Source organism: Drosophila biarmipes, chromosome 3R (assembly GCF_025231255.1).
Source record: "Drosophila biarmipes strain raj3 chromosome 3R, RU_DBia_V1.1, whole genome shotgun sequence".
Lineage (NCBI taxonomy): Eukaryota > Metazoa > Arthropoda > Insecta > Diptera > Drosophilidae > Drosophila > Drosophila biarmipes.
Window position 1 is genome coordinate 22785354 of NC_066616.1, and position 25657 is coordinate 22811010.

Consider the following 25657-nt stretch of genomic DNA (forward strand, 5'->3'; position numbering starts at 1 on the left):
AAATAATGTTGGATATTAGGATGTTATATATACCTCATACTTACCACTTTACGTAAATTTCTCAATCAATCATCTGGGTCTTTATATTTAAAGATATAATGATATACATAACGCAAAAGTGAGTAACAGGTGTTTCTAAGATTACAAATTGAGATCATTAAGTATGACATAGAATAGTGTTCATTCACTATAGTTAGTTGTAATGGCTTTGTTTTCTGATTTGTATTCAAATGACTTTTAGTGTCTCATGTAAAAAAAAAATTAACTAAGACTTAATCAAAGTTTTCTGAAAATATAATAAGTACTTGTCAAATGTGAAAAGGATCGTCAAAAGAATGTATTCTACTGATGGTGATAGTCGATTTGCTTTTCGCGATCGCAATGCAATTGAGTGAGAAGATGCATACGAAGCTGGGGAACCGACTCCAGCAACTGGTTGCACAGTTTGCAAGTCATCGGAGTTAAAACGCCTTCGCTGAAATTATAATTTAAATAATAATTGGAAAAACATTCTTGCAAATCAATCTTGAGCCTTACAAGTTACGCCACTCGTACAGCTTGTTGCAGTTCTCCACCAACTGCATCACATGGCCCATATCCTCTTCTACAAGCTCAGTAATGCTGTGCATCGGGAATATGGCGCGCTTGCCGAACGGCTCAGCCTGCTTTGGCAAATCATCATTTTTCTCCCACACGTAGTCCGAGTTGCTCGAATTTATTTCGATGTAACTACGATCCTTGGAAAGAAGTCTATAAAATACATTTAATAGGGATTATTAAGTAGCATATTTTTAAATATAACAATATTACCGATTGATCAAGCTGCGCAGATGCGTGTAAATAGAAACACGTTCGTTAATACTAACTGCTGGATGATTTTCATCCTTAAAGTTGAAGAAGACACTATCGATGTAATAGCGCATTTGATTGATCTAAAATAATTGTTTAAAAATCTAAATTAAATTCTATATTTGTAGTTATAATTGAACTCTCGTACCAGGTTAACATCATCTTCGAGAATGTTGACGTCCAAATTAATGACCATGTCGTGCTCTTCGAAATAAGGCACATTGGTTTCTGGATCGCAACCCATGCCCGCCAAAATAGACACATATCGGGTGCCAGCCTTGTTGCATTTCATTTGCATGGTGGGGCAGAAGAGCATGGCCATGAGGGCACCAAATCCGTGTATATTGGGCATCAGTGTGGTTCCACGGGCGATCAGAGTCTGCCTATCGGAGCTCTCCACAGTTGCGTGGGCCACAATCATCTGATCGTGCTGATCCTGCGGATCTGCGTCTAGGAGAACGGCATTAACCGAAGAAGTGTCAATTTTCACCGATTTCCATACTCCCACACGAATGGTGGAGTACATGGTCGACTCCAATGGACTGTAAGGTCCCTTCAGCATTACAATATTGTTGCATTTATCCAGCGGAGGCGGTGGCAGGTTCTGATCTTGGGGCAGCAGGCAAGATCGCAAGTACTCTTCATTGATTCTCTGACGTTCGGCAAAGGTTGAGTAGCGGGCCGACTCTTGCCTGCGCAAGCGGAAGTCGTGATCCTGTCGAGACATGAAATTTTCGTCGGCCCGGCGAGCCAACTTGAGTTCCACAAGCTTTTCGTTGAGTAGGCCATCGCGCATGTGAATCAGCACAGCAGCAACATTATTGAAGAGCGAATAGACCTCGATATCAATGCGTCCACACTTGGCCATCGCTTTAAGCTTGTCATTGGCTGCGCTAGGCCAACGGTTATTGGCAGTAGCCACCATGGACGGCTGAACTAGTGCCAGCCGGCACTCAAACACACGCGGTGGCAGGTCGCTGTACTGTCTGATCAGCTCATCCGACATCAGTCGCAGCTTTTCCATGGGCAGCAAAGCGCAGTCTCCGTAATCAATGAAACGAACATAGAACATCGGCTGGCGATTGCTCTGATTCTCGGGACGAATCACCGTAGCGCGCTGGAATTGACTATCCCGCTTGGCCAGCACCATCAGGCCTTTTCTAATGGCACCAGCGTTAAAGACATGATTTCGCAGTTGCTGTGAAGCATTGAAGATCTCCGACATGTTGCGAATGCACTCTGCAAAGGATTGAGGCTGGAAGTAAAACTTGCCACAGCTGACAATCTGTAGGTCAGAAAGGAAACTCAGAATAAGTAAAGACTTCTTAATTTAACCAACTTACGCATGTAATTAAGCCTGTAATTGTCTTGTCGTAGACAGATGGTAGAGCAAGGAGCTCTACATTTATAGGCTTTGTGGGAGGAACCCAACAACCATCAATCACTTCTCCAATCTTTCGTTGCTGTACATAGTTCATAAATTTACTCTGCCTAAATTGATTAGATTAAATTAAAGTAATTTTCAATCATAATAGTGATAATACTCACTCCATAATGCGTATTGGTCGCTGCAATCGATCAACTCTCATCCTAACCGCCTTGTAGACTTCGTTTTGGACTCTGCCCGAAATATTTACCACCTTGGATGTATCTGCATTGCAATCGTCGTGCTTGAAAGTAACGAATACCTTTTCAGAGCCATGCTGAAAGGTAACATCGATGTTTTCCGGCGGGATCTTCGCCTCCTGAAAGAGATCCTTAATGCGCCTGGTGTACAGCTCGCCCATAATCCCGGGCTTGTAGTTGGTGAAGTAGACGGTGCGACAGGGATCGTGCCCCGATATCACTTGGTACATATCACGATCGGGTTCCGCACATTGCGCCTTCGATCGCATGAAATAATTGGGATAGAAAGCACCAGCGATGACCACTTTAAGGATGATCGATCTCTCGCGGTCGCCCAACTTCTGGCTAGGAACATCTGTGAACGGGACCAGGCCGAGCTTTTCACAGCGCATTCGTAGCTCCGCCACCAGCAGGTGCATCTCCCTGAGCGAACGCAGGGAGACGTGGAAGCGATTTGCCCAGCGTATGGCAGACTCCTGCTCGTGGCCAACTTGCACCATGTTTAAATATGTCTAAAGGTGGAGATTTTTTAACCAAAAAAATTAATAAGTGTTTCATTTATGTAGTTACCAGATAAACGCGCCAAATGGCCACCAAGTCGGAGCCAGATCCATCGGCAAATATATAGTGCATCCAAAATGACTCGCACTTCTTATTTCTGCCGCCTTCATCCACATATAAACCACGCACCGATAAGCCAGCAGCTATAAAACGTAGGAAATATGTAATATTTAAACAATTTACAATGTTTTACTAATCGGGCTCACCTATGATAATCACTTCTTCAAGTAAGTTAAACACATAGCCCAATATTATGAGACGGGACAGACGTGTGTCCAACGGCAGCCGGGCCATGATGGTGCCCCAATAGGTTATATCACCATCCATCTCGTTGTAGATGCCATCCACAGTTGGAAATAGTGCACCCACCTCCTTCAGCAGCAATATTGTATTCTTTATGTCCGAAAGATTGGGAGGAGAAAGAGCCAAGGCCAACAGCTCAACCGGAGATCCCATCTCCAGCTCTTTGGCCCTGAGCACCGAATTTTGCAAAGGCAGACGCAACATTTCTGGTATGCCATACTCCGACATCTCCGTTTGGTAAAAGGCTTTAGTGACCATCCGGTAGACACGCCCACTTCGGAGACGGCCAACACGCCCCGCACGCTGGCGACAATTGGCCTTGGAGGCCCAGGTCAGTCGGAGAGAGGAGAAGCTGGTGGCCGTATCGGTGACCAGCACTTTGGTAAGGCAGAAATCGATTACGTACGACACATCTGGCACCGTGATGGAGCTCTCAGCTATGTTGGTGGTCAGAATGATCTTGCGGTAGCCCGTTGGCGGTGGCTGAAACACATCCCTTTGATTTTCCGGGGTCATCAGAGAAAAGCAGCGCACAATAAAAAACTTAATGTTTCGACTGCAATAAAATTATTGAATCCGATATCAACAGGAGATTTAAATTAAGCAAATTGATAGCTTACTCATCTTGCAGCATTGTAGTAATACTCTGAGCCATGGTGTCAATTTCGTAGACGCCGGGCAAAAATATGAGCACAGCTCCGTGGCGTAGGGCGTCGTCGTAGCTCACCCGCGACTGGGTAGCGTCATCCCGTTCCATATTGTCAATAACCATAATGATTTTCACCGCCGCCCTGTAGCCTTCGTCGGTGATGCGTGGAACGTACGGATCCAGATCCACCTCTTCCTTCCACTTGATACCCTTCAGCTGGTCGCGGTAAAACTTCTCGATCGAGTGTTTACGTCCATGACTTGCGGTGATTACCGGCGGAACAGAGACCGTGGTGGTGAAATAGTCCGACAGTTCCCTGGCATCAATAGTGGCCGACATCAGGATGATCTTCACGTGGCGCGAGTTGGTGGCCAGCAGGCGGCGCACTACAATCAGCAGAAAGTCCATATCCTGGTCCCTTTCGTGCACCTCGTCCAGCACGATGTGGGTGTAGTGAGTTAATGTCTTGTTGCTTATCAGGTTGTTGAGCAGCACACCGGTGGTGCAGTACAGTAGCCGGGTGTCCTCCAGAGTAGCGGGACGATGCAGGCCCACCTGGTAGCTGCACACGGTGTCCGGCTGCCATTGGCGCTCCTGGCACACTCGATTGGCTATGGAAATGGCAGCTATGCGTCTGGGTTGGGTGACCACAATGTTGCAGTATTGGCCGCTCTTGAAACCCTCGTCCAAAATGTACTGGGGCACCTTGAAGACAGAACACATACATTATTCAAATGATATCAAAAGGAAATATTTTAAAAAATTTTGCCTTATAACCTCGAATAGGAAAAGAGATGATTATTTAATATGAAATCATATTTAATACTATTAGGAGTAAATAATTTCTTCAGTAGTTGTTTGTTATTATACGTTTTTGACATTTTTTTAAAGAGCTGCATAAAAATTAATATAAATGATCAAATTTAAAACAAACCGTTTCGAGCGTTTTTTGAAAGTTCATCTTAAACATTACCAACACTAAACTAATATCGATAGATTCCAGCTAGTGTTGTAAAACACTTGAACCGGCCAGTCGGATTGTTTACATTTTTGTACCCGCTGGATTGGATTCCCAAATGTAAACAAAATCGGTCCATGTTTGGCCCACAATGGAGTTGAATATATTCGAAGACTGCTGGGAGTTGGTGCAGCGATTCCAGAGACTGGTCAATGATGGCGAAAACTTTGAGTTCGAGACGTTCTGCCGTTGTTGGCGCGACATGCAGCTGCAGCACCTCTTCACCGGTCAGTCGAGCCACACCGAGGTGATAGCCACCACCCTGGCGGCCCTGCACGTGGCCAAGAGGCTGTCCTGCTCCCGCCGCACCACTGGCGACGTATTCGCAGCAACACGCGCCCAGAGGATAGGCGGATTGTTTCTGCTCTACGTGATCTACTACAAGCAGCCCACCCACAACTTTGTCAAGATCGAGGTATCCCCGCGCACCTGGCAGGAGCTCACCGACTACGTCCTGCAGCTACGCAAAGAGAGTTCGGAGCGGAAGGACACACAGCAAGTGGCCTACATGCTGTGGCGCCTCGTCCAGGAGCAGGCCTTCCGCTTTACAGCGCTAGACTACTGCCAGGGATTGGACAACCTGGTGGACTACGACCGACTAGAGATTACGGCGGGCGCCAAGAGGCAAAAGCAAAGTGCCCTGATGCAGAAGCAACAGCGTACCAATAATGTCAGTCTCACCTACGAGCTGGAGGGTCTGCGAACCCTGGACCTCGCCAGTCAGCCGTTGTGTGACCTGGAGTCGGCGTACAACGCCCAAAAGGCGCAGCTGGCTGGTCAGGAACAGGCTCTGCCGCCCACTCAAATATTTAGCCAGCTGCGTGATGTCTTTGCCGAAATACAAAGTATACTGGGAGAGAAAAAGAGCGCTGCAGAAGAGGATCAACCCACCACATCTGCAAGCAACCAGTTGGAGGTGCGCCAAAGGGTGCGAAACAAGGCCATGTATGGCGTTGAAAAAAGGGAGCCCCAAGAGCAGGCGGAGGAGCTGGAAGTGGAACTGGAGGTGAACGAGGCGTACCAGCGGAGGATGTCATCAGCCACCGTGTTCCAGCAGCAACTGCCGGAGGATGTACAAAGAGAGTATGATAATAACTATGACTATAGTGACGACGAGGAAGAAGAGGCCGGGGATAGCGAGCTAACAGAGGAAGAAGTTCAAGAACTACTGGGCTGCTAATATAGATTATGAAATTATTACAATAACAAAAGAATGTTGTTTAGTGCAGAATATTTAAGTTTGAATAAAATTAATAAGATTTACCATTGAAAAATTGTCCATTAAAAAAAAAGCCGTAGTATGAAATATCTTTTTCAACTTTAACAGGCCAATCTCAGTAAAGGTATTTTAACTCAACCTTTCCGGATATTCCAAGACTGATCTTAAAAGAGATTTAACATTTTTCATGGAATCTTGTTGATGTATGCCTCTTGACCTATTTTTGTTTTCCAAACATTTTTTTTGAGCTTGACAGCGCAGTTTCTGACATGTGAATGTAGATGTTCAATTACGGACCCTTGAAATAAACATTACATATGTAACACTTGAATTCTTTTTTTTAAAAGGTTTTTCTTCTGCATATGCAATGTATTGATCAACATTACATACGGTTTCTCTATTTTCTATATCTAATAAGGTTTTTTTTAATACAACATATAAATATTTAATAACGTTGATCAACCAACTAAATGGTTTGAATCGTTGAGTAATAACGTATAACAATAATAAGATTAAAGTACTTTTGATATAAATAACTTTTGTCGAAATCAAAATTATCAAAAAAATTTAATTTTTTATTTTGGAAAATTTTTTGGTTTCTCTGCGAATTTGTAGGTTAGAAAACCTGCGCCAGTGTGGCAACGCTCACCTGCGTGGTCTTGCCACATCCTGTCTCGCCCTTGAGAATGACCACCGGATTGGCATTGATGGCCGCCAAAATCTCCTCCCGCTTGGCGTAGATCGGCAGGTTCCTGTCCCGATTCAGATTGAATCTGTACTTCTTGTAGTACTCCTCATCCCGCCGGATTTCGAACTCGTCCCCCTCGTCGTCGGTGTCCAAGTCGTCGAGGGCGCGATGGCGCTTGCTTTCAGGGCATTCGTCTCGCAGCGTCTGCGTCAAATTACGAGTAAATAAACAGAAAATGCTGACGCAGCAGGCTTCGTGTGTGCTTCTTACCCCGTTGAGACGGAGCTTCTCCTTGGCCACGATTTCGGCGACATAGTCGGTGCCGATCACCTCGCGCTTAACCACCTTCGATTCGCAGGCATCCACGGCCATGTTGTTCGGATCGCTGCTGATGTAGCCCTGTGGGGCTGCCTCCCGCTTAAAGTCCTTCGAAAAGTCGAAGAAATCCATCAGCTCCTGGTCGTACTCCATTGTTTTTCTTAATCAAAACTCGGGAAGTAAAATTTTACGATCCCGCGTAGCGTCCAAAGTTAAACGGTAAATCGTAGTGGTGGGACTTTCGGCCTCAACGGTGGCACAAGCTGGAGCCGTTTTAACGATAATTAAAAAATCGATAACTTTGCGGGAGCTTAATACTTAGGGTATTCTTTCAGTTGAAAAGTTGCTAGGAATTGCTTTAAATCTTCTTTAAGCACTTTTTAATATTTTGTGAGTGCTACAACTATAGTTATATTTAAAACGGAAAATGTTAAAGAAAAATTGAAGTATCGAATATTGTTTCCCAAAAACTTACGGATATCGAATAGGCGGACTATCGATGCTTACCCAGCTCTAATTTGTTCGGTCAAATTCAATAGCAAAACAACTTTTTGGCAACTTTAGTTTATTTTGGGCCGCAAACATGTCGCTAACAATGCGAATTTTCACCGCATCGCGCAATGGTAGGTGGCCAAGCAATACCCCCACCTCTTTCCCTCTCGATTTCCGGAAAACCCGTGAAAAATCCATGAAAATCGCATTGAGTGAGGTTATGTAAGCTTATGTCATAGCAAAACAAAGGACTAAATTGGCTTATTCGAGGATGGTTTTTGGTTTAGACTCTGTAAATCAATGGATAAATGTTTTCCCCGCAGGTCAGCGCATGTTTGGCAGCCAGGGAGCCCGTCTGCTGGCCGCCCAGCGAACAGAACCGAAAGACATCGTCGAGGTTCCCAAGGGCTATGTGTATGTAAACAACAAGGAGCTGAGCATGGAGTTCGCCGACATCACGGATCGTGCCGCCTCCACCATGTTCTTCGGTGAGCTCTTCCGCGGATTCGCCGTCACCCTGGCGCACATCTTCAAGGAGCCGGCCACCATCAACTATCCCTTCGAGAAGGGACCCCTGAGCCCGCGATTCCGTGGTGAACATGCCCTCCGGCGTTATCCCAGCGGCGAGGAGCGCTGCATCGCCTGCAAGCTGTGCGAGGCCATCTGCCCCGCCCAGGCCATCACCATCGAGGCGGAGGAGCGTGCCGATGGCAGCAGACGCACCACCCGCTACGACATCGACATGACCAAGTGCATCTACTGTGGATTCTGTCAGGTGAGGAGGAGATACTCCCGTGTATCCTGTTAATGGCGACTAATGGCTGTTATTTGTAACCCCTGCAGGAGGCCTGTCCCGTGGACGCCATCGTCGAGGGACCCAACTTCGAATTCTCCACGGAGACGCACGAGGAGCTGCTCTACAACAAGGAGAAGCTGCTGTGCAACGGCGACAAGTGGGAGTCCGAGATTGCCTCCAACCTGCAGGCCGATCATCTCTATCGTTAAAGTTGCTTGTATCCCCTAGAATTCCTTGTTTAGAACGATTTTCCAATTAAAGATCGTTGCTGTGGCCACGTCTTAAGAGATTGACTTGTATGCAGGTATGCAGAAGATCAGGAGGTGTAAGGAAATAAATTAGTAACGTATACTATACAAACAACTAATTTTCTCTGTCCAAATAGGTCCATAAAAAAGGCAAGTTTTTATGGCTTGGCGCCCAATATATGACTTTTTAGTTTATTTAATTTTGATTACAATTAGTTTTCGCAATTACTTCCTTATTAAGGGCCAAAGATTTAAAACAAATTTTACTTAAATACATATGTAGTTGTTCACTAGAAAGTGACAGTAGTAATAATGAAACTTTTTTAAGACTCTGAAGTCTTAGGGAATTAAATAATTTTAAAGTATTACTCAGTAGTGACAAAAAGGCAGTGACACTGAATAATCCCATAAATAGGTGTGGATCCAAGCGTAAAAGCATTTGCACCGGTCGCAGGAGCCAAATGTAGACTTATTGCCCCGGTCCAGCCAGGCTCTTTTCCATGAATTTCTTTTTGGCGAAGCAGGTCCACCACTTGTTGGGCTTGCCATCCTCGGTGTTAAAGACCTTCTCCAGCACCCGGTTGCCGGTTTCGTGACGCAGCTGCAGCAGATACTGGCGCATGAGGTCGGCATCCTGGGCGGTCTGCGGCTTGGCGTAGACAGCGTTCAGGGGGAACCCGGCATCGCCGGGAATGTCGAACTTGGAGATGGCCAGGCTGTACATGTCCTGCTGTCCCTGAGCCTTGCTGGTGGACCGATTGAGCTTCTTCAGGCACTCGGTGATGTAGAGCGTCACATAGATCAGCACGCGGTCCACATCGGACTAGGAGGGGTGGGAGATTAGCTCAAGTACGGTTTACACTCGCTCCCGGACCTCACCTTGATTTCATATGTGCGAAAGAAAACGTTCGCTTTGAAAAAGTACAGTGACTCATCGATGATATCGCTCTCCACATTGGCACTGGGCGCTGGTCCGCGCACCTGGGTCCGCAGCGGCAGGATGGCCATGTTGCCCACCTGCTGGCGCACTTCCTTGATCTGCGAGTGATAGGCCTGCGGGAGGATAGAAAGATTATAATCAGGCGGTTTTCCCAAAAAGAGCTACCTGGCAGGGGGTCACCAGAACAGGTGTAAGACCAGGGAAACTCCTTGTCCTCGATTCCTCTGGCTCTGATATGGATATATCTACTTACCGGCATGTTTTAATGTTGAACTGCTTTTTTATTATTAAACCTTTTCAAAGCTATTGTGTTTTTTCCAATAAAAGGAAAACAATTAATAGGCGTCCACTGTTTACGATTTGCCAGCCCTGATTTATCGATAAGTCCGATAAATAGTGACCTTGTTTTGGTATCTTTTTTGGCGAACGGTCATACCTATTGAAAGTGGCGCCATTTTTAAAAATATTATTTAGTTAAGGAGAGTATTTTTATGTGCCACAACAACTCTCGACTTACCATATTTTATAAGCTTCTCAATAATTATTTTCTAATTATTTCCTGAGTAACACTAAAAATGCAATCAACATTTCCCAACCATTGCCTTACCTGTCAGAGTTTAAGCATCGAACGTTCAACAAGCCTAATTTCCGTAAAAATAAGTTAAAATTTTTCGATGTGTGCGCGTCTTCATACAGCATTAGCTTTCGTCTTGGACCTCGCCCACTATGGAACAGAATAAAGGTTTCCTCCAGAACCTCAGCGAACTGGAAAAGTCAGCCATGGCCTACAAGCGGCTGTGCCTGGAATTGGAGTCGCTTGGCAGTCCGGCGGCTCCAGTCGTTGCTTCTCCCTCCCCTCCGCCGGCGGCTCCGGTCGCCACCCAGGGCCTACGAGCAAGTGCCTCGGAGTTTGTGCCCCTGGCCAGCGAACGCCTTCCGAACGACTTGGAGGACGAACAGGATGAGTACACGGACGACGATGGCTACGATGGGGAGCGAAACATGAGAGCTGTAAGTATTTTTTCTTACAAGTAATAATATAGAACTACCAAATTGTTTTCAAACCTTCTGAAAACAAAAATTTTTTAATTCCCATATTTTTTTACGGCAGCCCAAGCCCGCGATCTATGGCCTGCGTTTTTATAATAACAATTATGAGACCGAGGAAGTGAGCGAAAATCACTTGGAGACGGAAAGAAAGAGGAAGTTTGGCTACAGGGCACCCAAGTTTCGACCGAACCAACCAGCTGGGCGTCCACCAAGGTCGGAAACGGGTTCCAATTCCACTGCGAGGACGCCCATGGACTTGGCCAGGGGACAGCCGCACTTCAAGGGACCCTACATGCCGCTCCTGCAGCACAGGATTGCCAATGCGGAGGCCTACGGCCTCATCCGGGGTCCCAATGAGAAGAGCAGCCTGCTCCTGGACGACATACTCAAGCAGTTGTCGCGCCTGGACCACTGTCCCATCAATCTCAACTCGATTTTCCGCGGCACGGGTCCCCAGAACGCCCCATCGTAGATACCATTGAATTATCTATCAAATTGTACAAGTAACTTTACTAAAGAAGGCGCTGACTTGGCAGTCGATTCAGACTACTCAAGCTGATCAGTTGTTTAATATTGTCTAGTGTTTTTGAGTAGAGAAAAAAATGACTAAAAAAAATAAATACAAAGGGGTGCCGAACAAAAAGAAGGCGCCCATCGTAAGTTTTTAGGGTTGTAAAGGGTTCTTAAATCATTACTCTTCTTATAGACTGAAAACAAAACGCAAGAAGAGACTCCCCGTGATAAGGATCTCAAGATCGTTGAAGAGAAAGGCGCTGAACCTAAGGTAAAACTCGAGCCCATGGAGCATTTGACCTTGGAGAAGGCCAAGAAGCACCTGGACCAAATGTCGGCCCTGGCCACCATGCCATTGCGTTTGGACCACCAGATCCAGTGCATCAAGGTCATCCAGCAGCAACTCTTCAAGCTTCACCTGCAGCAGGTGATCCTCCTCGATGGCTGCACCGATTTCCTCCAGGAGCTCAACACCATCCAACCGACTACGGACCTCGAGGAGCAGCGTGTTCTGGAGACTTTTAACGAGGTCAAATCCAAGCTGTCAGAGGTCTTCGAGCACTTTCTGCCCGCCCAGTTGGAGTTGCTAAAGCAGGAAACAAAGGTCTTGCAGGTGTCCAACCAATTGATGGCCGAATAATTTAGTACTTTTATAGATTTATTATAAAAATAAATAAGAGCTAAGAGGTCTTCAAAATAATTTTAGTATATTTAAAAACGTTAAACTAGAAAAAGTTTAAAAAAGCGTTAGCCAGTGAACCAATTATCGATTACTAAACCTCGGATTGCCAATCGATTTCTTTTGTGTCTATCGAATAGTACGCTTTTTTAAAATTGTAAGCAATTCCGGATTAAAATGAATCCACCGCCTTCCAGGGGGCGCGCCCCCTCTCGATTCGTGCGTGGGCGTGGTCGCGGAGGCGGGGCCTACCGCCCCTACTTCTACTTCCGGCGGAATGGACGCGTAATTCCCGCCCGAGGCAACCGGCCACCGAATCAGGAGGAGGCAGGATCTGGAGCACCGGCCGCTCCAAGTGGTGATCCGCCTGCAAACCGGCCATCCAGAGGCTGGAGCCGCACAGGCGGCAAACGAGGACGAGATGTCCACTTGGACTGCAGCTTTCTGAGGCCCGAGAACTATGCGGCTCCGGAGGATGGGCTCACGGTGCAGAGCATCGCGGTGGACAATCCCAGGGCCTATCCCGGCTGGAGACTGTACTTCCTGCGCGAGAACTACGAGGAGGGTAACGAGCTGGCCAGCAGGATCATGGCCGTGCAGGCTCATTACCAGCGCAATCCGCACAACTACGATTTCCTGATGATCCGAGATCGGGGATTCTTTCGCCTGCCCGCCTTGAACATCTTATCAGATGCCCAGCTAAAGGAGGTTTGGCCTGGCCTGGTCGAGGACATCCGGGAGCACCCGCTTCGCACGCTGGCCACCCTTTCGCTGGCCATGCACACCGTGGTGGTAAACCACCTGCTGGACTGTACCGACTCCATCGTGAGTGAAGTCTCCACCGCAGATATATACGTCTCTCCGCCCGGAAGATTACGCAAGATCTACGTGCGACCGGAGGATTTTGTGCCCGTGGACACAATGGAGGGCATCAGCCACACCCGCGTGGACACTCTGCTCTCCATACGGGGCACTGTGAGCAGCGTGGGCGAACCCACCTATAGCCTCACCTGGCAGGCCTTCCGCTGCAGCCGCTGCCAGATGGAGATGGCCATGCGCCAGCGAGGAACCTTCCAGCCGCGTCCCTACCAATGCAAGCGGTCCGAATGCGTGGCTCGCGATGAGTTCCTGCCGCTACGAAACTCTCCATACACTCGCCTTTCCATGAGACAGATTATCCGCCTGGAGGAGTCCAATCTGAGCTCAGTCCACGATTTTGAGAGCAGTCTGCCCGGGGAGATGGATGTCGAGCTTAGACACGATCTGGTGGATGCAGTGCGTGTGGGCCAGGAGGTTGTGGTAACCGGAGTGCTCAAGCTGCAGGAGCTGGGCGAGAATACCACCGCAGGAGACGCCTCTAACCAGATGCAGGCCTACCTCAAGGCAGTCAGCGTTCGAGATGCATCCACCATCAAGCGGGAGTTCAGCGAGCGAGATTTGGAAGCCATTGCCATGATTAATTCGGAGCAGAATAGCTTCAAGCTGTTGGTACAGTCCATTGCCCCGGAAGTGTACGGACATGAGCTGCCCAAGGCCGCCTGCTTGCTGTCCCTTCTTGGAGGCAAAGGACCAGAGGCTGATGCTATTAACGTGCTCTTGGTTGGCGATCCAGGCATTGGGAAAACTAAGATCCTGCAGAGTTGCGCTCAGATCACAGAACGCGGTGCCCATGTGAGCGGAAAGCGTGGTGCCCAATCCGCCCAGCATTTGGGTGTGACTTTCGCGGGAAGGAACAAGCGCGTCCTTCAAGCTGGCGCCTTGATGTCTGCCAGTGGAGGTGGGCACTGCACCCTAGACGATGTGGACAAACTGGCCTCCAAGCAGGCAATATTATTGCAATGCCTTCAATCGGGGGAAATAAACCTTCCACTTTCTGGAGCCTTTGCCTCCTTCCCAGCCCAACCATCGGTGATAGCCTGCGCGAATCCCCAAAGAGGACAATACGATGAGGGGCGCTACCTCCTGCAGAATATCAACATTACTCCGGCTTTGCTCAAGGAGTTCCACCTGGTCTACGTACTGTTGGACAAGCCCTCCGAGAGGGACATGTCCCTGACTGCCCATGTGCGCGCTCTTCATGCTGGTGCCAAAAAGCGCGCCAAGATTGCAGCTCGCTATGCCCTGAAGCCCAAGATGAGTGACTCAATTTGTGAGGCCACCTTTGACATGCGTGCGGCGGATTCAAGAGATGACACAATGAAAACGGAGGACGACAATGACAGCGTGATGCAGCATGACTACGATCTGGACAAACGCCTGGAGCTGCTGCCAGATGAGGAGGATCTGGATCTGCTGCCACCCATCCTGATCAAGAAGTTTTTGGCCTATGCCCGCCAGGAAGTGAACCCGCTCCTGAACGAGGAGGCCAGCAATGCTATTCTGAGGTTCTTCCAGGAGCTCCAAGGTAGCAGCGCCTTTAACGAAGGCGACTCCTGCCACGTTGGAGCGGGGTGAGTGCAATATTTTGGTGATGGATTTATTTAAGTTATGTTATGTTATATTCTTATTCTAGCTATAAGTAATCTATAAGTTAGGTTATTGGTCTATCGCATTAGCTTAAGAAACGAGGAAACTGGGAGCTCCAGAAAAATGGCCAGCAGGAAAGAGCACAGATAGGACACGGTCGCCGTGAAGAAGATGAAGGCGAACTGTGGAAGGGAACCGCTTGGTTTATATCAACTGTGGATACAAGGGACAGAAATACTCACCATCATGCCAGTGCCAAAATAAATGGGCTCCCGCACTGTGGACAACACGACCCTTGCCACCAGGAGATGGACAATAAAGGCGCCATACGTGAGACGTCCCAAAATTCGGAAGATGGGCAGGCAGGCAAATTTGCGAAATATCCCTGTAGAAGGAAAGTACGGAATGTCATGGAAACCCTAATAAAAACACCCAAAAACCGATACTTACAGCCCACCTTGCTGGCCATGCCCACGATGAAGATTCCCAGGCCAAAGTTTGTGCCCCTGGCCAGCGAACGCCTTCCGAACGACTTGGAGGACGAACAGGATGAGTACACGGACGACGATGGCTACGATGGGGAGCGAAACATGAGAGCTGTAAGTATTTTTTCTTACAAGTAATAATATAGAACTACCAAATTGTTTTCAAACCTTCTGAAAACAAAAATTTTTTAATTCCCATATTTTTTTACGGCAGCCCAAGCCCGCGATCTATGGCCTGCGTTTTTATAATAACAATTATGAGACCGAGGAAGTGAGCGAAAATCACTTGGAGACGGAAAGAAAGAGGAAGTTTGGCTACAGGGCACCCAAGTTTCGACCGAACCAACCAGCTGGGCGTCCACCAAGGTCGGAAACGGGTTCCAATTCCACTGCGAGGACGCCCATGGACTTGGCCAGGGGACAGCCGCACTTCAAGGGACCCTACATGCCGCTCCTGCAGCACAGGATTGCCAATGCGGAGGCCTACGGCCTCATCCGGGGTCCCAATGAGAAGAGCAGCCTGCTCCTGGACGACATACTCAAGCAGTTGTCGCGCCTGGACCACTGTCCCATCAATCTCAACTCGATTTTCCGCGGCACGGGTCCCCAGAACGCCCCATCGTAGATACCATTGAATTATCTATCAAATTGTACAAGTAACTTTACTAAAGAAGGCGCTGACTTGGCAGTCGATTCAGACTACTCAAGCTGATCAGTTGTTTAATATTGTCTAGTGTTTTTGAGTAGAGAAAAAAATGACTAAAAAAAATAAATACAAAGGGGTGCCGAACAAAAAGAAGGCGCCCATCGTAAGTTTTTAGGGTTGTAAAGGGTTCTTAAATCATTACTCTTCTTATAGACTGAAAACAAAACGCAAGAAGAGACTCCCCGTGATAAGGATCTCAAGATCGTTGAAGAGAAAGGCGCTGAACCTAAGGTAAAACTCGAGCCCATGGAGCATTTGACCTTGGAGAAGGCCAAGAAGCACCTGGACCAAATGTCGGCCCTGGCCACCATGCCATTGCGTTTGGACCACCAGATCCAGTGCATCAAGGTCATCCAGCAGCAACTCTTCAAGCTTCACCTGCAGCAGGTGATCCTCCTCGATGGCTGCACCGATTTCCTCCAGGAGCTCAACACCATCCAACCGACTACGGACCTCGAGGAGCAGCGTGTTCTGGAGACTTTTAACGAGGTCAAATCCAAGCTGTCAGAGGTCTTCGAGCACTTTCTGCCCGCCCAGTTGGAGTTGCTAAAGCAGGAAACAAAGGTCTTGCAGGTGTCCAACCAATTGATGGCCGAATAATTTAGTACTTTTATAGATTTATTATAAAAATAAATAAGAGCTAAGAGGTCTTCAAAATAATTTTAGTATATTTAAAAACGTTAAACTAGAAAAAGTTTAAAAAAGCGTTAGCCAGTGAACCAATTATCGATTACTAAACCTCGGATTGCCAATCGATTTCTTTTGTGTCTATCGAATAGTACGCTTTTTTAAAATTGTAAGCAATTCCGGATTAAAATGAATCCACCGCCTTCCAGGGGGCGCGCCCCCTCTCGATTCGTGCGTGGGCGTGGTCGCGGAGGCGGGGCCTACCGCCCCTACTTCTACTTCCGGCGGAATGGACGCGTAATTCCCGCCCGAGGCAACCGGCCACCGAATCAGGAGGAGGCAGGATCTGGAGCACCGGCCGCTCCAAGTGGTGATCCGCCTGCAAACCGGCCATCCAGAGGCTGGAGCCGCACAGGCGGCAAACGAGGACGAGATGTCCACTTGGACTGCAGCTTTCTGAGGCCCGAGAACTATGCGGCTCCGGAGGATGGGCTCACGGTGCAGAGCATCGCGGTGGACAATCCCAGGGCCTATCCCGGCTGGAGACTGTACTTCCTGCGCGAGAACTACGAGGAGGGTAACGAGCTGGCCAGCAGGATCATGGCCGTGCAGGCTCATTACCAGCGCAATCCGCACAACTACGATTTCCTGATGATCCGAGATCGGGGATTCTTTCGCCTGCCCGCCTTGAACATCTTATCAGATGCCCAGCTAAAGGAGGTTTGGCCTGGCCTGGTCGAGGACATCCGGGAGCACCCGCTTCGCACGCTGGCCACCCTTTCGCTGGCCATGCACACCGTGGTGGTAAACCACCTGCTGGACTGTACCGACTCCATCGTGAGTGAAGTCTCCACCGCAGATATATACGTCTCTCCGCCCGGAAGATTACGCAAGATCTACGTGCGACCGGAGGATTTTGTGCCCGTGGACACAATGGAGGGCATCAGCCACACCCGCGTGGACACTCTGCTCTCCATACGGGGCACTGTGAGCAGCGTGGGCGAACCCACCTATAGCCTCACCTGGCAGGCCTTCCGCTGCAGCCGCTGCCAGATGGAGATGGCCATGCGCCAGCGAGGAACCTTCCAGCCGCGTCCCTACCAATGCAAGCGGTCCGAATGCGTGGCTCGCGATGAGTTCCTGCCGCTACGAAACTCTCCATACACTCGCCTTTCCATGAGACAGATTATCCGCCTGGAGGAGTCCAATCTGAGCTCAGTCCACGATTTTGAGAGCAGTCTGCCCGGGGAGATGGATGTCGAGCTTAGACACGATCTGGTGGATGCAGTGCGTGTGGGCCAGGAGGTTGTGGTAACCGGAGTGCTCAAGCTGCAGGAGCTGGGCGAGAATACCACCGCAGGAGACGCCTCTAACCAGATGCAGGCCTACCTCAAGGCAGTCAGCGTTCGAGATGCATCCACCATCAAGCGGGAGTTCAGCGAGCGAGATTTGGAAGCCATTGCCATGATTAATTCGGAGCAGAATAGCTTCAAGCTGTTGGTACAGTCCATTGCCCCGGAAGTGTACGGACATGAGCTGCCCAAGGCCGCCTGCTTGCTGTCCCTTCTTGGAGGCAAAGGACCAGAGGCTGATGCTATTAACGTGCTCTTGGTTGGCGATCCAGGCATTGGGAAAACTAAGATCCTGCAGAGTTGCGCTCAGATCACAGAACGCGGTGCCCATGTGAGCGGAAAGCGTGGTGCCCAATCCGCCCAGCATTTGGGTGTGACTTTCGCGGGAAGGAACAAGCGCGTCCTTCAAGCTGGCGCCTTGATGTCTGCCAGTGGAGGTGGGCACTGCACCCTAGACGATGTGGACAAACTGGCCTCCAAGCAGGCAATATTATTGCAATGCCTTCAATCGGGGGAAATAAACCTTCCACTTTCTGGAGCCTTTGCCTCCTTCCCAGCCCAACCATCGGTGATAGCCTGCGCGAATCCCCAAAGAGGACAATACGATGAGGGGCGCTACCTCCTGCAGAATATCAACATTACTCCGGCTTTGCTCAAGGAGTTCCACCTGGTCTACGTACTGTTGGACAAGCCCTCCGAGAGGGACATGTCCCTGACTGCCCATGTGCGCGCTCTTCATGCTGGTGCCAAAAAGCGCGCCAAGATTGCAGCTCGCTATGCCCTGAAGCCCAAGATGAGTGACTCAATTTGTGAGGCCACCTTTGACATGCGTGCGGCGGATTCAAGAGATGACACAATGAAAACGGAGGACGACAATGACAGCGTGATGCAGCATGACTACGATCTGGACAAACGCCTGGAGCTGCTGCCAGATGAGGAGGATCTGGATCTGCTGCCACCCATCCTGATCAAGAAGTTTTTGGCCTATGCCCGCCAGGAAGTGAACCCGCTCCTGAACGAGGAGGCCAGCAATGCTATTCTGAGGTTCTTCCAGGAGCTCCAAGGTAGCAGCGCCTTTAACGAAGGCGACTCCTGCCACGTTGGAGCGGGGTGAGTGCAATATTTTGGTGATGGATTTATTTAAGTTATGTTATGTTATATTCTTATTCTAGCTATAAGTAATCTATAAGTTAGGTTATTGGTCTATCGCATTAGCTTAAGAAACGAGGAAACTGGGAGCTCCAGAAAAATGGCCAGCAGGAAAGAGCACAGATAGGACACGGTCGCCGTGAAGAAGATGAAGGCGAACTGTGGAAGGGAACCGCTTGGTTTATATCAACTGTGGATACAAGGGACAGAAATACTCACCATCATGCCAGTGCCAAAATAAATGGGCTCCCGCACTGTGGACAACACGACCCTTGCCACCAGGAGATGGACAATAAAGGCGCCATACGTGAGACGTCCCAAAATTCGGAAGATGGGCAGGCAGGCAAATTTGCGAAATATCCCTGTAGAAGGAAAGTACGGAATGTCATGGAAACCCTAATAAAAACACCCAAAAACCGATACTTACAGCCCACCTTGCTGGCCATGCCCACGATGAAGATTCCCAGGCCAAAGCCCCAGATATTCCGCTGCAGACCGGCGTACAGGGCACCCCAAATGGCGGATGGTGCCACATAGTAGTGCTGGAAGATGGGATGAGCGCTGAACAGCCAAAGGATGCCCACCGGGATGAGCGTGAACCAGAGCAGCTGGAAGCTCTTCAGCTCCCGCAGCTTGTATTGCTTCAGAGACAACTGATCATAGACCAAAGCGGCCAGGACCCCACAGAAATAGCAACCGAAGTTCATCAAGGACGAGGTGTAGAACTCGGTGAACTGGCGATCTCCGATGAAGGAATCCTTCTGGGTTCTAATTAAAAGATCAAATTAAGGATGGAAGTAGATTACTTTTAAATCGCCTTCAGTCTGATTACTTACTGTGGAGTGGGCACAAAGATGGGATAGTAGTCCATGGCGTAGGTGAGCACCGCTGGAACGGCCACAAAGACAGCTAAAGTTCCCGCATAGAGATGCTTGCTCCATTTGGAGAATCGGTGACCCAGCATCAGCAGCAAAAGGCTGAGCACGAAGGAGTGCGTATCCGCTGCCAAGTACCAGCCTTGGAGCAGGCACTGCGGGATGGAAATACAAAGATGAATAAGGGTTAACTTAGCCTTTGGATGAACCACCACTTACCCTCTCATCCGTGCGCACAAAGTTGTTGATGTACAGGAGATTGGTCCACCAGTTGCGCCGGCAGGCCAGCTGCTCCCGTTCGAAGATGTGCCTCCACAGCGGACCACCGGCGTTCTCAAAGTAAACGCCACTCATGAGCAGCACAAAGGCATAGGGAACGGTCAACCGGATGTATCGGAAGACATTGAACTTGACAAAGAGCTGAGCATACTGGCCAAAGCTCCAGGCGTCCTTCTTGGCCTGAAGCGCCCGGGATACCGCCAGCCAATTGATGGTCAACAGGAGGCCACTGATCACAAAAAAGGTGACGGTAATCAATGAACCAGAAACAAGTAAGGTGCCCGCTGCCGTGTGAAGCAGTCGCTCCGGATCCTGAGGATTGCTAATGGCGCTCTCGTAAATCACCCAGTTGGTGTGGGCAAAGATCACCATGAACATGGCGAAGAACTTGAAGCAGTCGAGGAATCTCAACTCGCGTCCGATCTTGCCACTTGGCTCCTGATTGAGGCGATACCAGTTGCGGGCCACCGAGAAGGTGAGCAGCAACTGCTGAGTGGTGCTCTTCGGCGGCGTCTTATAGTGATCTCGCTCCTTGAGCATCTTGTCATGACGGCCGCGCTTCAGGTGAAGGTCTACCATGCTGCCCAGGCAAGCCAGGACCAATAGAGCGCCCAGAATCCCATAGAATGTGAGGTTCCAAGCATCTGAGAAGGAGGAACACCATTGTAATTCTATTATTATTACTCCTAGTCCTGTGGACTGACCCTCCTCCACCTGGTGTCCCGCCTGGTCGCAGTACTCCACCACGCTCTTGGCCAGCAGCCCGAATCCGCGACGCTGCAGCCTCAAGTTCAGGCAGGCATTCGTCAATCGCTGGTGACGCTCGCGGTTGGTGGCTTCCATCGAGAACAAGTCCAGATACACATTCACCTGCAAAATCGACCATGGGTGGATCGTTAAAAAACCCAAATGTCAACGTGAGGCCCTTGGCCTTGAAAGAAATGACTCTGATTTGATTGAATTGGATCGGATTTCGCTGTATCAGCGCCCATTTCCATTTTTGGCCAACGCCTAAGCCAACACAACACGCTTTGTTTGTTCAGCCATCGTAAATGCATTTTGATGGCGAGTGCATCAATGGCATCGCCACACCGTTCCCACTCCGAAGCCAATTCCCATTCGCATCTCTCATCTGCCAGCTCCCATTACCAGCTATCCGATGTTTAATCAGCGGATTTTCCGGCTGTAATTTATGCAATATTACTAGGTAATGAAGATGGAGATCACGCATTCCGCCAGAGGCGTCTGCAAGGGGGGCAGCCATTAAATGAGACCTTTTTTGTTTATTCTGGGAAATAACTTTTTACTTCAACAAGCCCCTGAAATTTACTTTATATATAGAAAGAAAATATGTTGTCAAAGATCTTTAAAGTTTCGGTTTTTTGGCCAAAAACGATATTTTTCTTTGACATTTTTTGGTGTAACTTGGTAAAAAAAAGGTCCGAAACCAAAATGACGCACTGCTTTGAACAACTAATAAGTTATATAATTGAATGCAGTCATTTTCTAGATTATTCTTAAAACTTGAAATTTTTGCAAATTTTTACTTTTCCTACTTTTTCGCGAAAACTGGTCAAAAATAAAAATTTTTAGGTGTACATGCCAATTTATTTGAAATTTTCTTACGAGTTCAACAAGGTATGTCATTCCATTTTTGGACTATTACTTTTCTAGTTTCGCTCAATAAACAGATCTATACAGGGGGAAAGTGAAAATGTTAGTTGTTTGGCAAAAAAAACGATATTTTTCTTTGACCTTTTCAGGTGTAACTTGGTCAAAAAAGATCCGATGGCTAAAAGATTCACCGTTTTGGAGAGCTTAGAAGCTAAATAATTGATGGCAGTCATTTTCTGGCTGATTCTTAAAACTTAAAATTTTTGCAATTTTTGACTTTTTTTACAAGGGGTGGCATCGTCTATTTTTGCGAAAATTGGTCAAAAATTAGGTTTTTTAGGTCTGAATGTAAATTGATTGGAAATTTTCTTACGAGTTCAACAAGGTATCACATTCCATTTTTGGACAATTACTTTTAAAGTTTCGCCCAAAAAACAGATCATACTGGGTGGAAAATTAAGATTTTAGTGTTTTGGCGAAAACCCGATTTTTTTCTTCGACCTTTTTTGGTCGAAAATGGTCCGATAGCTAAAAGACGAACCGTTTTGGACAGCTAAAAAGCTAAAACTTAAAATTTTTTACTTTTTTAAGAAGTTGGTTGGATAAGTTATAATTTTTCCAGATTCTTCAAAAACCCCCCCTGGACTGCGCCACTGGCCAGCTAATCTGCGGCTCACGCAGAGTGCGAGTTGAATAAACTTTGGCGCTGCCGTCCCGGCTTCTGTGCCCGCTGATTGTTGATTGACCATTACGGTCGACGCCTCGGTCATCGATGGGTTTTGAAATATGTGAATCTGTATATCAGACTGCCCGACAGCATGTTTGAAGATTGAATTAAATCGATCGTTAGCCGCAGCTGAATCGCTGCCAATGAGGTGACACCTTCGGGTGGCCTTACCTTCGCATTTTCCGACAGCAGGCCGGCTTGCAGGGCATCCAGTTCGCTTTGATCCAATCCGGCCAGCGAAGCCTCACATTGGCGCAGGCAGAGGCCAAAGTAGAGCTGCCTGTGGTCGAAGTGATGGCGATCGTACTGCGAAATCTGGGCGATGGCCCTCCAGGCGGCCAGCGACTCATCCGGCTGGACTTCCGCCCGCACGAAGCAGTAGGTGGAGCCCTGGCCCTCGAACTCCTGGAGGCACCGGTCGTAGTCGTCCAGGTCGTACAGCGGCGGCATCTCATAGAACTGCGTCACTGCAAGGCGGAAGGGAAAGATCGAGAATTACTATGCGGAATCAGTCGGATGAATCAGCTCATTAAGTGCGAAACTAGTTTTTCGACTGCGCAGATCCTTCTTCGCTAGAACTGCAGTCCCGGGTTCAACGCCTGTCCATTCGAGTGAAAGGAAACGAGTTTCCTACGGATGCACTTGAACTTGTTTGGCATTTGCATTTGCCTTCGGCATCTCCATCTTCAGCTCTATGCCGACTGAGGGAAATAACCGAGCCAACAAATGTAAATAATGTAATTGTCTTGCCTTTTTTGCTGGCCAAGTGAGTGCCTCAATCTCTTGTCAAATTCCAGACACTTTGGCTGAGTTAATTGTTTGTCAAAATAGTGCTCCGTCATCGAAGTCTCGAGAGGTTTGTATGCCTCCGATTCGGGCGGGGAACTTTTGCCACAGAACACGCAAACGGGAGTAGCAGGTGCATATTAGGTTAATGCCAACTTTGGCAAAGCGATCTGTTGTTATATCGATTGACAAGCATAGCATGCAATCTGATTCCGAATGTCCATGCGAAATGGATTATGTGATTTTTGAGGGCCTAGAACTTCCCCGTTTCGTTGACCAGAAACACGGAAAACGCTTATTCAAGCTAAATTAATCATATGAATTAAATGATTTGTGGTTTTAACCATTGTGCTACAAACTATATACTATATACTAAGATTATCCTGCTCACCAAGCCTATCTTTTGAAAACTAACAATCTCCATATTTCGAATTTTAATAAAAATATTTAAAAATTCTTAGCTCATCATCTCCCTCATAATGTTATCTTATTCAACGACTATCAGAACTTTTTTATAGGCCCATAAATCACATTTGTACGGAACATAAATCCTGGCCATTGTCTATGAGGTTTCCCATAAGATATCCACTTACTGTTCAATTGAAAGCATTGCGCAGCCGTTAAAGTCGCCGCTAAAATCACGATGTGAAGCATCATCGTTGTGGGATGGGATGCGATGGGATGTATCGTATCGAATCGATCGCTCGTAATGCACCCTCTAATTGATTGACTTTGAAAGACTCTTGGCACTTTCGTCACCCGATCAATCCAATCAAATGCAACGCCAGCGCACCAATAACAATAAGAAGCGGTATTTCATCAACCGACAGATGGAGTTAAAAACAAAAAACAAAGCAGATGACCAGACCCAAGAGCCAGGGGCTTCTGCTGTCCGGCCAATGCCAATGTTAGGAAATGCACTTTTGGCCAGAAAACCAATCCGAAAACCGAAACCCGAACCGAACCGATCCGCCAGCTAATGAACCGTTTGCGCCAACGTGCGAGCCGAGAATGAAACGCGGCCCCAGCAGATGCGTGCGGCTGAGGCCTCTGGACGGGATTGGATTGGGATGAGGGCTCCGCTGCCACTGCCACTGCCACTGCCGCTGCCTCTGCCTCGGCCGCTGCATTTGCTGTAATGATGGGTTTCAAAACTCCCCCCGAGAAATGCGTTGGTTTCCGAAAAATAAAACAAAACGCAAAGACGAAATGCGTTGGAACAACATGTTCGATGCTGGGCACTCGGTCGCCCACATGCAACTGATTTATGTTTACATTTTCGTGGCTTTCGGCCAGGCTAGCAGTTATTAGGCATAACAATACGACCATGTGGGCCTACGATTTACAAAACGGAAATATTATGCTCTGGCAAAACAAGTTTTGAGCAAATATGGTGATAGTGATCATAGTTCTGAAAAGAACTGTTTGCCAAAGACGTAGAAGATGAAAACAACATGCGAAATTAATGAGGGGTCGAGCAGATGAGTCCCACTTCTGACCTCGGGCCCTTGATTATGTAAACGAAGCCCGAAAAGCAAAGAATTAGGAAAGAATCATAGAAGACACGTTTCAAGAAAGTTTGGCAAAAAGGGCAAAAAACAAAAGACTCAGGCAACAAACTTGGGTTCCTAATTTGGGTCGAACAAGATTTTTAAGAACTTTTAGGCAACTTTGTTTAATAACCTTGCTATGTTAAAAGTTTTTTTGTATTATTTAGATAATAAACTTATTTTTAGTTTAATTTAAATTAGTAACCAATATAAAAGAACCTCACACTTTCATCTCTTCACTCTCTTTTAGACAACTTCTTGCCCTGATCCACCTGTCCCAGGCACGTGCTCGTCTGGACCTATCCCCGGTGGTCAGTCCCCAGCACGTGCGCGATGTAATAGCCCTGCTCACGGAGAGCATCACCCAGACCAGCCTGAAGGCGGGCTCCAGCGGATCCGGAGCTCGAGGAGCTGGTGGCTGCGGAGGCGGAGGCGGAGGCGGAAAGAGTGCCCAGCTGCGCAATTTTGTGCACTTGGCGCAAAAGCGCTCGGCGGCTTTGGGACGACGCATCTTCGATCTGGAGGAGCTGAAGGAGATCGGCACGCGGGCTGGCATCTTGACCAGCTTCAGCCAGGTGGTGGAAATGGCCAACTTGGGCGGCTATTTGCTCATGAAGGGCGCAAACATGTACGAAGTGGTTCCGGAATAGGCAAATGACAAATGAGCGAGTCAATATTTGCCCAGCGTCTGTGGTTTTCTTTCCTGTTAAATATTAGTTAAGTGGTCATTAGAATGAGGCGAAATAAATTATAAATAACCATTACGGAAAATGTTATTCGAAGCGATGTTATGATTTTCTTACTCAAATATGAATATTGTAAATTATCGTTGTAATATATTGCATTTGTAATAATTTAAGCATACTTTAGGGAGCCACTAGTTTAAGTTCGTCACTACACTGAGTGTTAAAAGTATTCTTGTTTATAGAAGTAGTTTTGCCAAGGCCTCTTTATAAAGGTGTATTTTGTACTTAAACCAATTTACAAACTTTGAATATGGGTCACCATATAATACTGATAGTTTCAACTGATCAAACACTCGCTAGTTGAATCCAATTACAAACTGTTGGACACGAGACTATACGAGACGAA

At 47.8% G+C, this 25657-nt stretch overlaps 10 protein-coding genes across 16 annotated transcripts; 7 read left to right on the plus strand and 3 right to left on the minus strand.

The window, feature by feature from the left end:
• Positions 1-47: 47 nt before the first annotated feature.
• LOC108026215 (probable ATP-dependent RNA helicase spindle-E) lies at positions 48-7488 on the minus strand. The gene is made up of 11 exons (XM_017097031.3): positions 7184-7488; positions 6875-7117; positions 3960-4693; positions 3243-3895; positions 3046-3179; positions 2398-2987; positions 2193-2340; positions 998-2134; positions 811-932; positions 538-750; positions 48-475 (listed from the first exon to the last, which is right to left on the minus strand). Exons 1-11 carry the CDS (start codon positions 7382-7384, stop codon positions 343-345), a joined length of 4308 nt encoding a protein of 1435 aa, XP_016952520.1. The 5' UTR covers positions 7385-7488; the 3' UTR covers positions 48-342.
• Positions 4986-6280, plus strand: LOC108026217 (uncharacterized). Its single transcript, XM_017097034.3, has one exon. It carries the CDS (start codon positions 5098-5100, stop codon positions 6184-6186), a length of 1089 nt encoding a protein of 362 aa, XP_016952523.1. The 5' UTR covers positions 4986-5097; the 3' UTR covers positions 6187-6280.
• A 208-nt stretch (positions 7489-7696) lies between the features above and the next one.
• Positions 7697-8804, plus strand: LOC108026413 (NADH dehydrogenase (ubiquinone) 23 kDa subunit). Its single transcript, XM_017097341.3, has 3 exons — positions 7697-7854; positions 8047-8498; positions 8567-8804. The coding sequence occupies exons 1-3, from the start codon at positions 7815-7817 to the stop codon at positions 8726-8728; spliced, it is 654 nt and encodes a 217-aa protein (XP_016952830.1). The 5' UTR covers positions 7697-7814; the 3' UTR covers positions 8729-8804.
• Positions 8805-8922: 118 nt separating this feature from the next.
• On the minus strand, positions 8923-10115 carry LOC108026411 (actin-related protein 2/3 complex subunit 3). Its single transcript, XM_017097339.3, has 3 exons — positions 9961-10115; positions 9647-9820; positions 8923-9590 (listed from the first exon to the last, which is right to left on the minus strand). Exons 1-3 carry the CDS (start codon positions 9964-9966, stop codon positions 9237-9239), a joined length of 534 nt encoding a protein of 177 aa, XP_016952828.1. The 5' UTR covers positions 9967-10115; the 3' UTR covers positions 8923-9236.
• Positions 10116-10300: 185 nt separating this feature from the next.
• LOC108026410 (uncharacterized) lies at positions 10301-11311 on the plus strand. Its single transcript, XM_017097337.3, has 2 exons — positions 10301-10718; positions 10819-11311. The coding sequence occupies exons 1-2, from the start codon at positions 10434-10436 to the stop codon at positions 11227-11229; spliced, it is 696 nt and encodes a 231-aa protein (XP_016952826.1). The 5' UTR covers positions 10301-10433; the 3' UTR covers positions 11230-11311.
• On the plus strand, positions 11260-11970 carry LOC122819138 (uncharacterized). Its single transcript, XM_044095617.2, has 2 exons — positions 11260-11413; positions 11464-11970. The coding sequence occupies exons 1-2, from the start codon at positions 11360-11362 to the stop codon at positions 11908-11910; spliced, it is 501 nt and encodes a 166-aa protein (XP_043951552.1). The 5' UTR covers positions 11260-11359; the 3' UTR covers positions 11911-11970.
• Positions 11971-12086: 116 nt separating this feature from the next.
• Positions 12087-25545, plus strand: LOC108026197 (DNA replication licensing factor REC). 5 transcript variants are annotated; one of them, XM_050888918.1, is made up of 2 exons: positions 12087-14399; positions 24816-25545. In XM_050888918.1, exons 1-2 carry the CDS (start codon positions 12127-12129, stop codon positions 25213-25215), a joined length of 2673 nt encoding a protein of 890 aa, XP_050744875.1. In that variant the 5' UTR covers positions 12087-12126; the 3' UTR covers positions 25216-25545. The 5 variants fall into 5 exon arrangements, with proteins under 5 accessions (XP_050744875.1, XP_050744878.1, XP_050744876.1 ...); XM_050888921.1 differs by lacking the exon at positions 24816-25545 and adding an exon at positions 18758-18906; XM_050888919.1 differs by lacking the exon at positions 24816-25545 and adding an exon at positions 14462-14610.
• Positions 14412-24018, minus strand: LOC108026198 (nose resistant to fluoxetine protein 6). 3 transcript variants are annotated; one of them, XM_050888922.1, is made up of 8 exons: positions 23609-24018; positions 22401-22696; positions 20593-20758; positions 19829-20532; positions 19571-19764; positions 19162-19502; positions 14658-14800; positions 14412-14597 (listed from the first exon to the last, which is right to left on the minus strand). In XM_050888922.1, the coding sequence occupies exons 1-8, from the start codon at positions 23670-23672 to the stop codon at positions 14493-14495; spliced, it is 2013 nt and encodes a 670-aa protein (XP_050744879.1). In that variant the 5' UTR covers positions 23673-24018; the 3' UTR covers positions 14412-14492. The 3 variants fall into 3 exon arrangements, with proteins under 3 accessions (XP_050744879.1, XP_050744880.1, XP_016952479.1); XM_050888923.1 differs by lacking the exon at positions 14658-14800 and adding an exon at positions 18954-19096; XM_017096990.3 differs by lacking the exons at positions 14412-14597; positions 14658-14800 and adding exons at positions 18708-18893; positions 18954-19096.
• Positions 14826-15607, plus strand: LOC122817803 (uncharacterized). The gene is made up of 2 exons (XM_044091104.2): positions 14826-15014; positions 15115-15607. Exons 1-2 carry the CDS (start codon positions 14826-14828, stop codon positions 15523-15525), a joined length of 600 nt encoding a protein of 199 aa, XP_043947039.2. The 3' UTR covers positions 15526-15607.
• Positions 15556-16266, plus strand: LOC108026412 (uncharacterized). Its single transcript, XM_017097340.2, has 2 exons — positions 15556-15709; positions 15760-16266. Exons 1-2 carry the CDS (start codon positions 15656-15658, stop codon positions 16204-16206), a joined length of 501 nt encoding a protein of 166 aa, XP_016952829.1. The 5' UTR covers positions 15556-15655; the 3' UTR covers positions 16207-16266.
• Positions 25546-25657: the final 112 nt, after the last annotated feature.

Coding starts and splice junctions, on each gene's coding strand:
- LOC108026217 (XM_017097034.3), top strand. CDS start 5,098: ATGGAGTTGAATATATTCGAAGACTGCTGGGAGTTGGTGCAGCGATTC.
- LOC108026215 (XM_017097031.3), bottom strand. CDS start 7,384: ATGGAGTACGACCAGGAGCTGATGGATTTCTTCGACTTTTCGAAGGAC. Junction 2,135..2,192: donor TTACAGGCTTAATTACATGC/GTAAGTTGGTTA, acceptor TCTGACCTACAG/ATTGTCAGCTGTGGCAAGTT. Junction 476..537: donor CTGTACGAGTGGCGTAACTT/GTAAGGCTCAAG, acceptor TTATAATTTCAG/CGAAGGCGTTTTAACTCCGA.
- LOC108026413 (XM_017097341.3), top strand. CDS start 7,815: ATGTCGCTAACAATGCGAATTTTCACCGCATCGCGCAATG. Junction 7,855..8,046: donor TTTCACCGCATCGCGCAATG/GTAGGTGGCCAA, acceptor TTTTCCCCGCAG/GTCAGCGCATGTTTGGCAGC. Junction 8,499..8,566: donor TCTACTGTGGATTCTGTCAG/GTGAGGAGGAGA, acceptor TAACCCCTGCAG/GAGGCCTGTCCCGTGGACGC.
- LOC108026411 (XM_017097339.3), bottom strand. Junction 9,591..9,646: donor TTCGCACATATGAAATCAAG/GTGAGGTCCGGG, acceptor CACCCCTCCTAG/TCCGATGTGGACCGCGTGCT.
- LOC108026410 (XM_017097337.3), top strand. CDS start 10,434: ATGGAACAGAATAAAGGTTTCCTCCAGAACCTCAGCGAACTGGAAAAG. Junction 10,719..10,818: donor GGGAGCGAAACATGAGAGCT/GTAAGTATTTTT, acceptor TTTTTACGGCAG/CCCAAGCCCGCGATCTATGG.
- LOC122819138 (XM_044095617.2), top strand. CDS start 11,360: ATGACTAAAAAAAATAAATACAAAGGGGTGCCGAACAAAAAGAAGGCG. Junction 11,414..11,463: donor ACAAAAAGAAGGCGCCCATC/GTAAGTTTTTAG, acceptor CTCTTCTTATAG/ACTGAAAACAAAACGCAAGA.
- LOC108026197 (XM_050888918.1), top strand. CDS start 12,127: ATGAATCCACCGCCTTCCAGGGGGCGCGCCCCCTCTCGATTCGTGCGT. Junction 14,400..24,815: donor TCCTGCCACGTTGGAGCGGG/GTGAGTGCAATA, acceptor ACTCTCTTTTAG/ACAACTTCTTGCCCTGATCC.
- LOC122817803 (XM_044091104.2), top strand. CDS start 14,826: ATGGAAACCCTAATAAAAACACCCAAAAACCGATACTTACAGCCCACC. Junction 15,015..15,114: donor GGGAGCGAAACATGAGAGCT/GTAAGTATTTTT, acceptor TTTTTACGGCAG/CCCAAGCCCGCGATCTATGG.
- LOC108026412 (XM_017097340.2), top strand. CDS start 15,656: ATGACTAAAAAAAATAAATACAAAGGGGTGCCGAACAAAAAGAAGGCG. Junction 15,710..15,759: donor ACAAAAAGAAGGCGCCCATC/GTAAGTTTTTAG, acceptor CTCTTCTTATAG/ACTGAAAACAAAACGCAAGA.
- LOC108026198 (XM_050888922.1), bottom strand. CDS start 23,672: ATGATGCTTCACATCGTGATTTTAGCGGCGACTTTAACGGCTGCGCAA. Junction 20,759..22,400: donor TGCTGTCGGAAAATGCGAAG/GTAAGGCCACCC, acceptor TCGATTTTGCAG/GTGAATGTGTATCTGGACTT. Junction 14,801..19,161: donor CATGGCCAGCAAGGTGGGCT/GTAAGTATCGGT, acceptor TTCCTTCTACAG/GGATATTTCGCAAATTTGCC.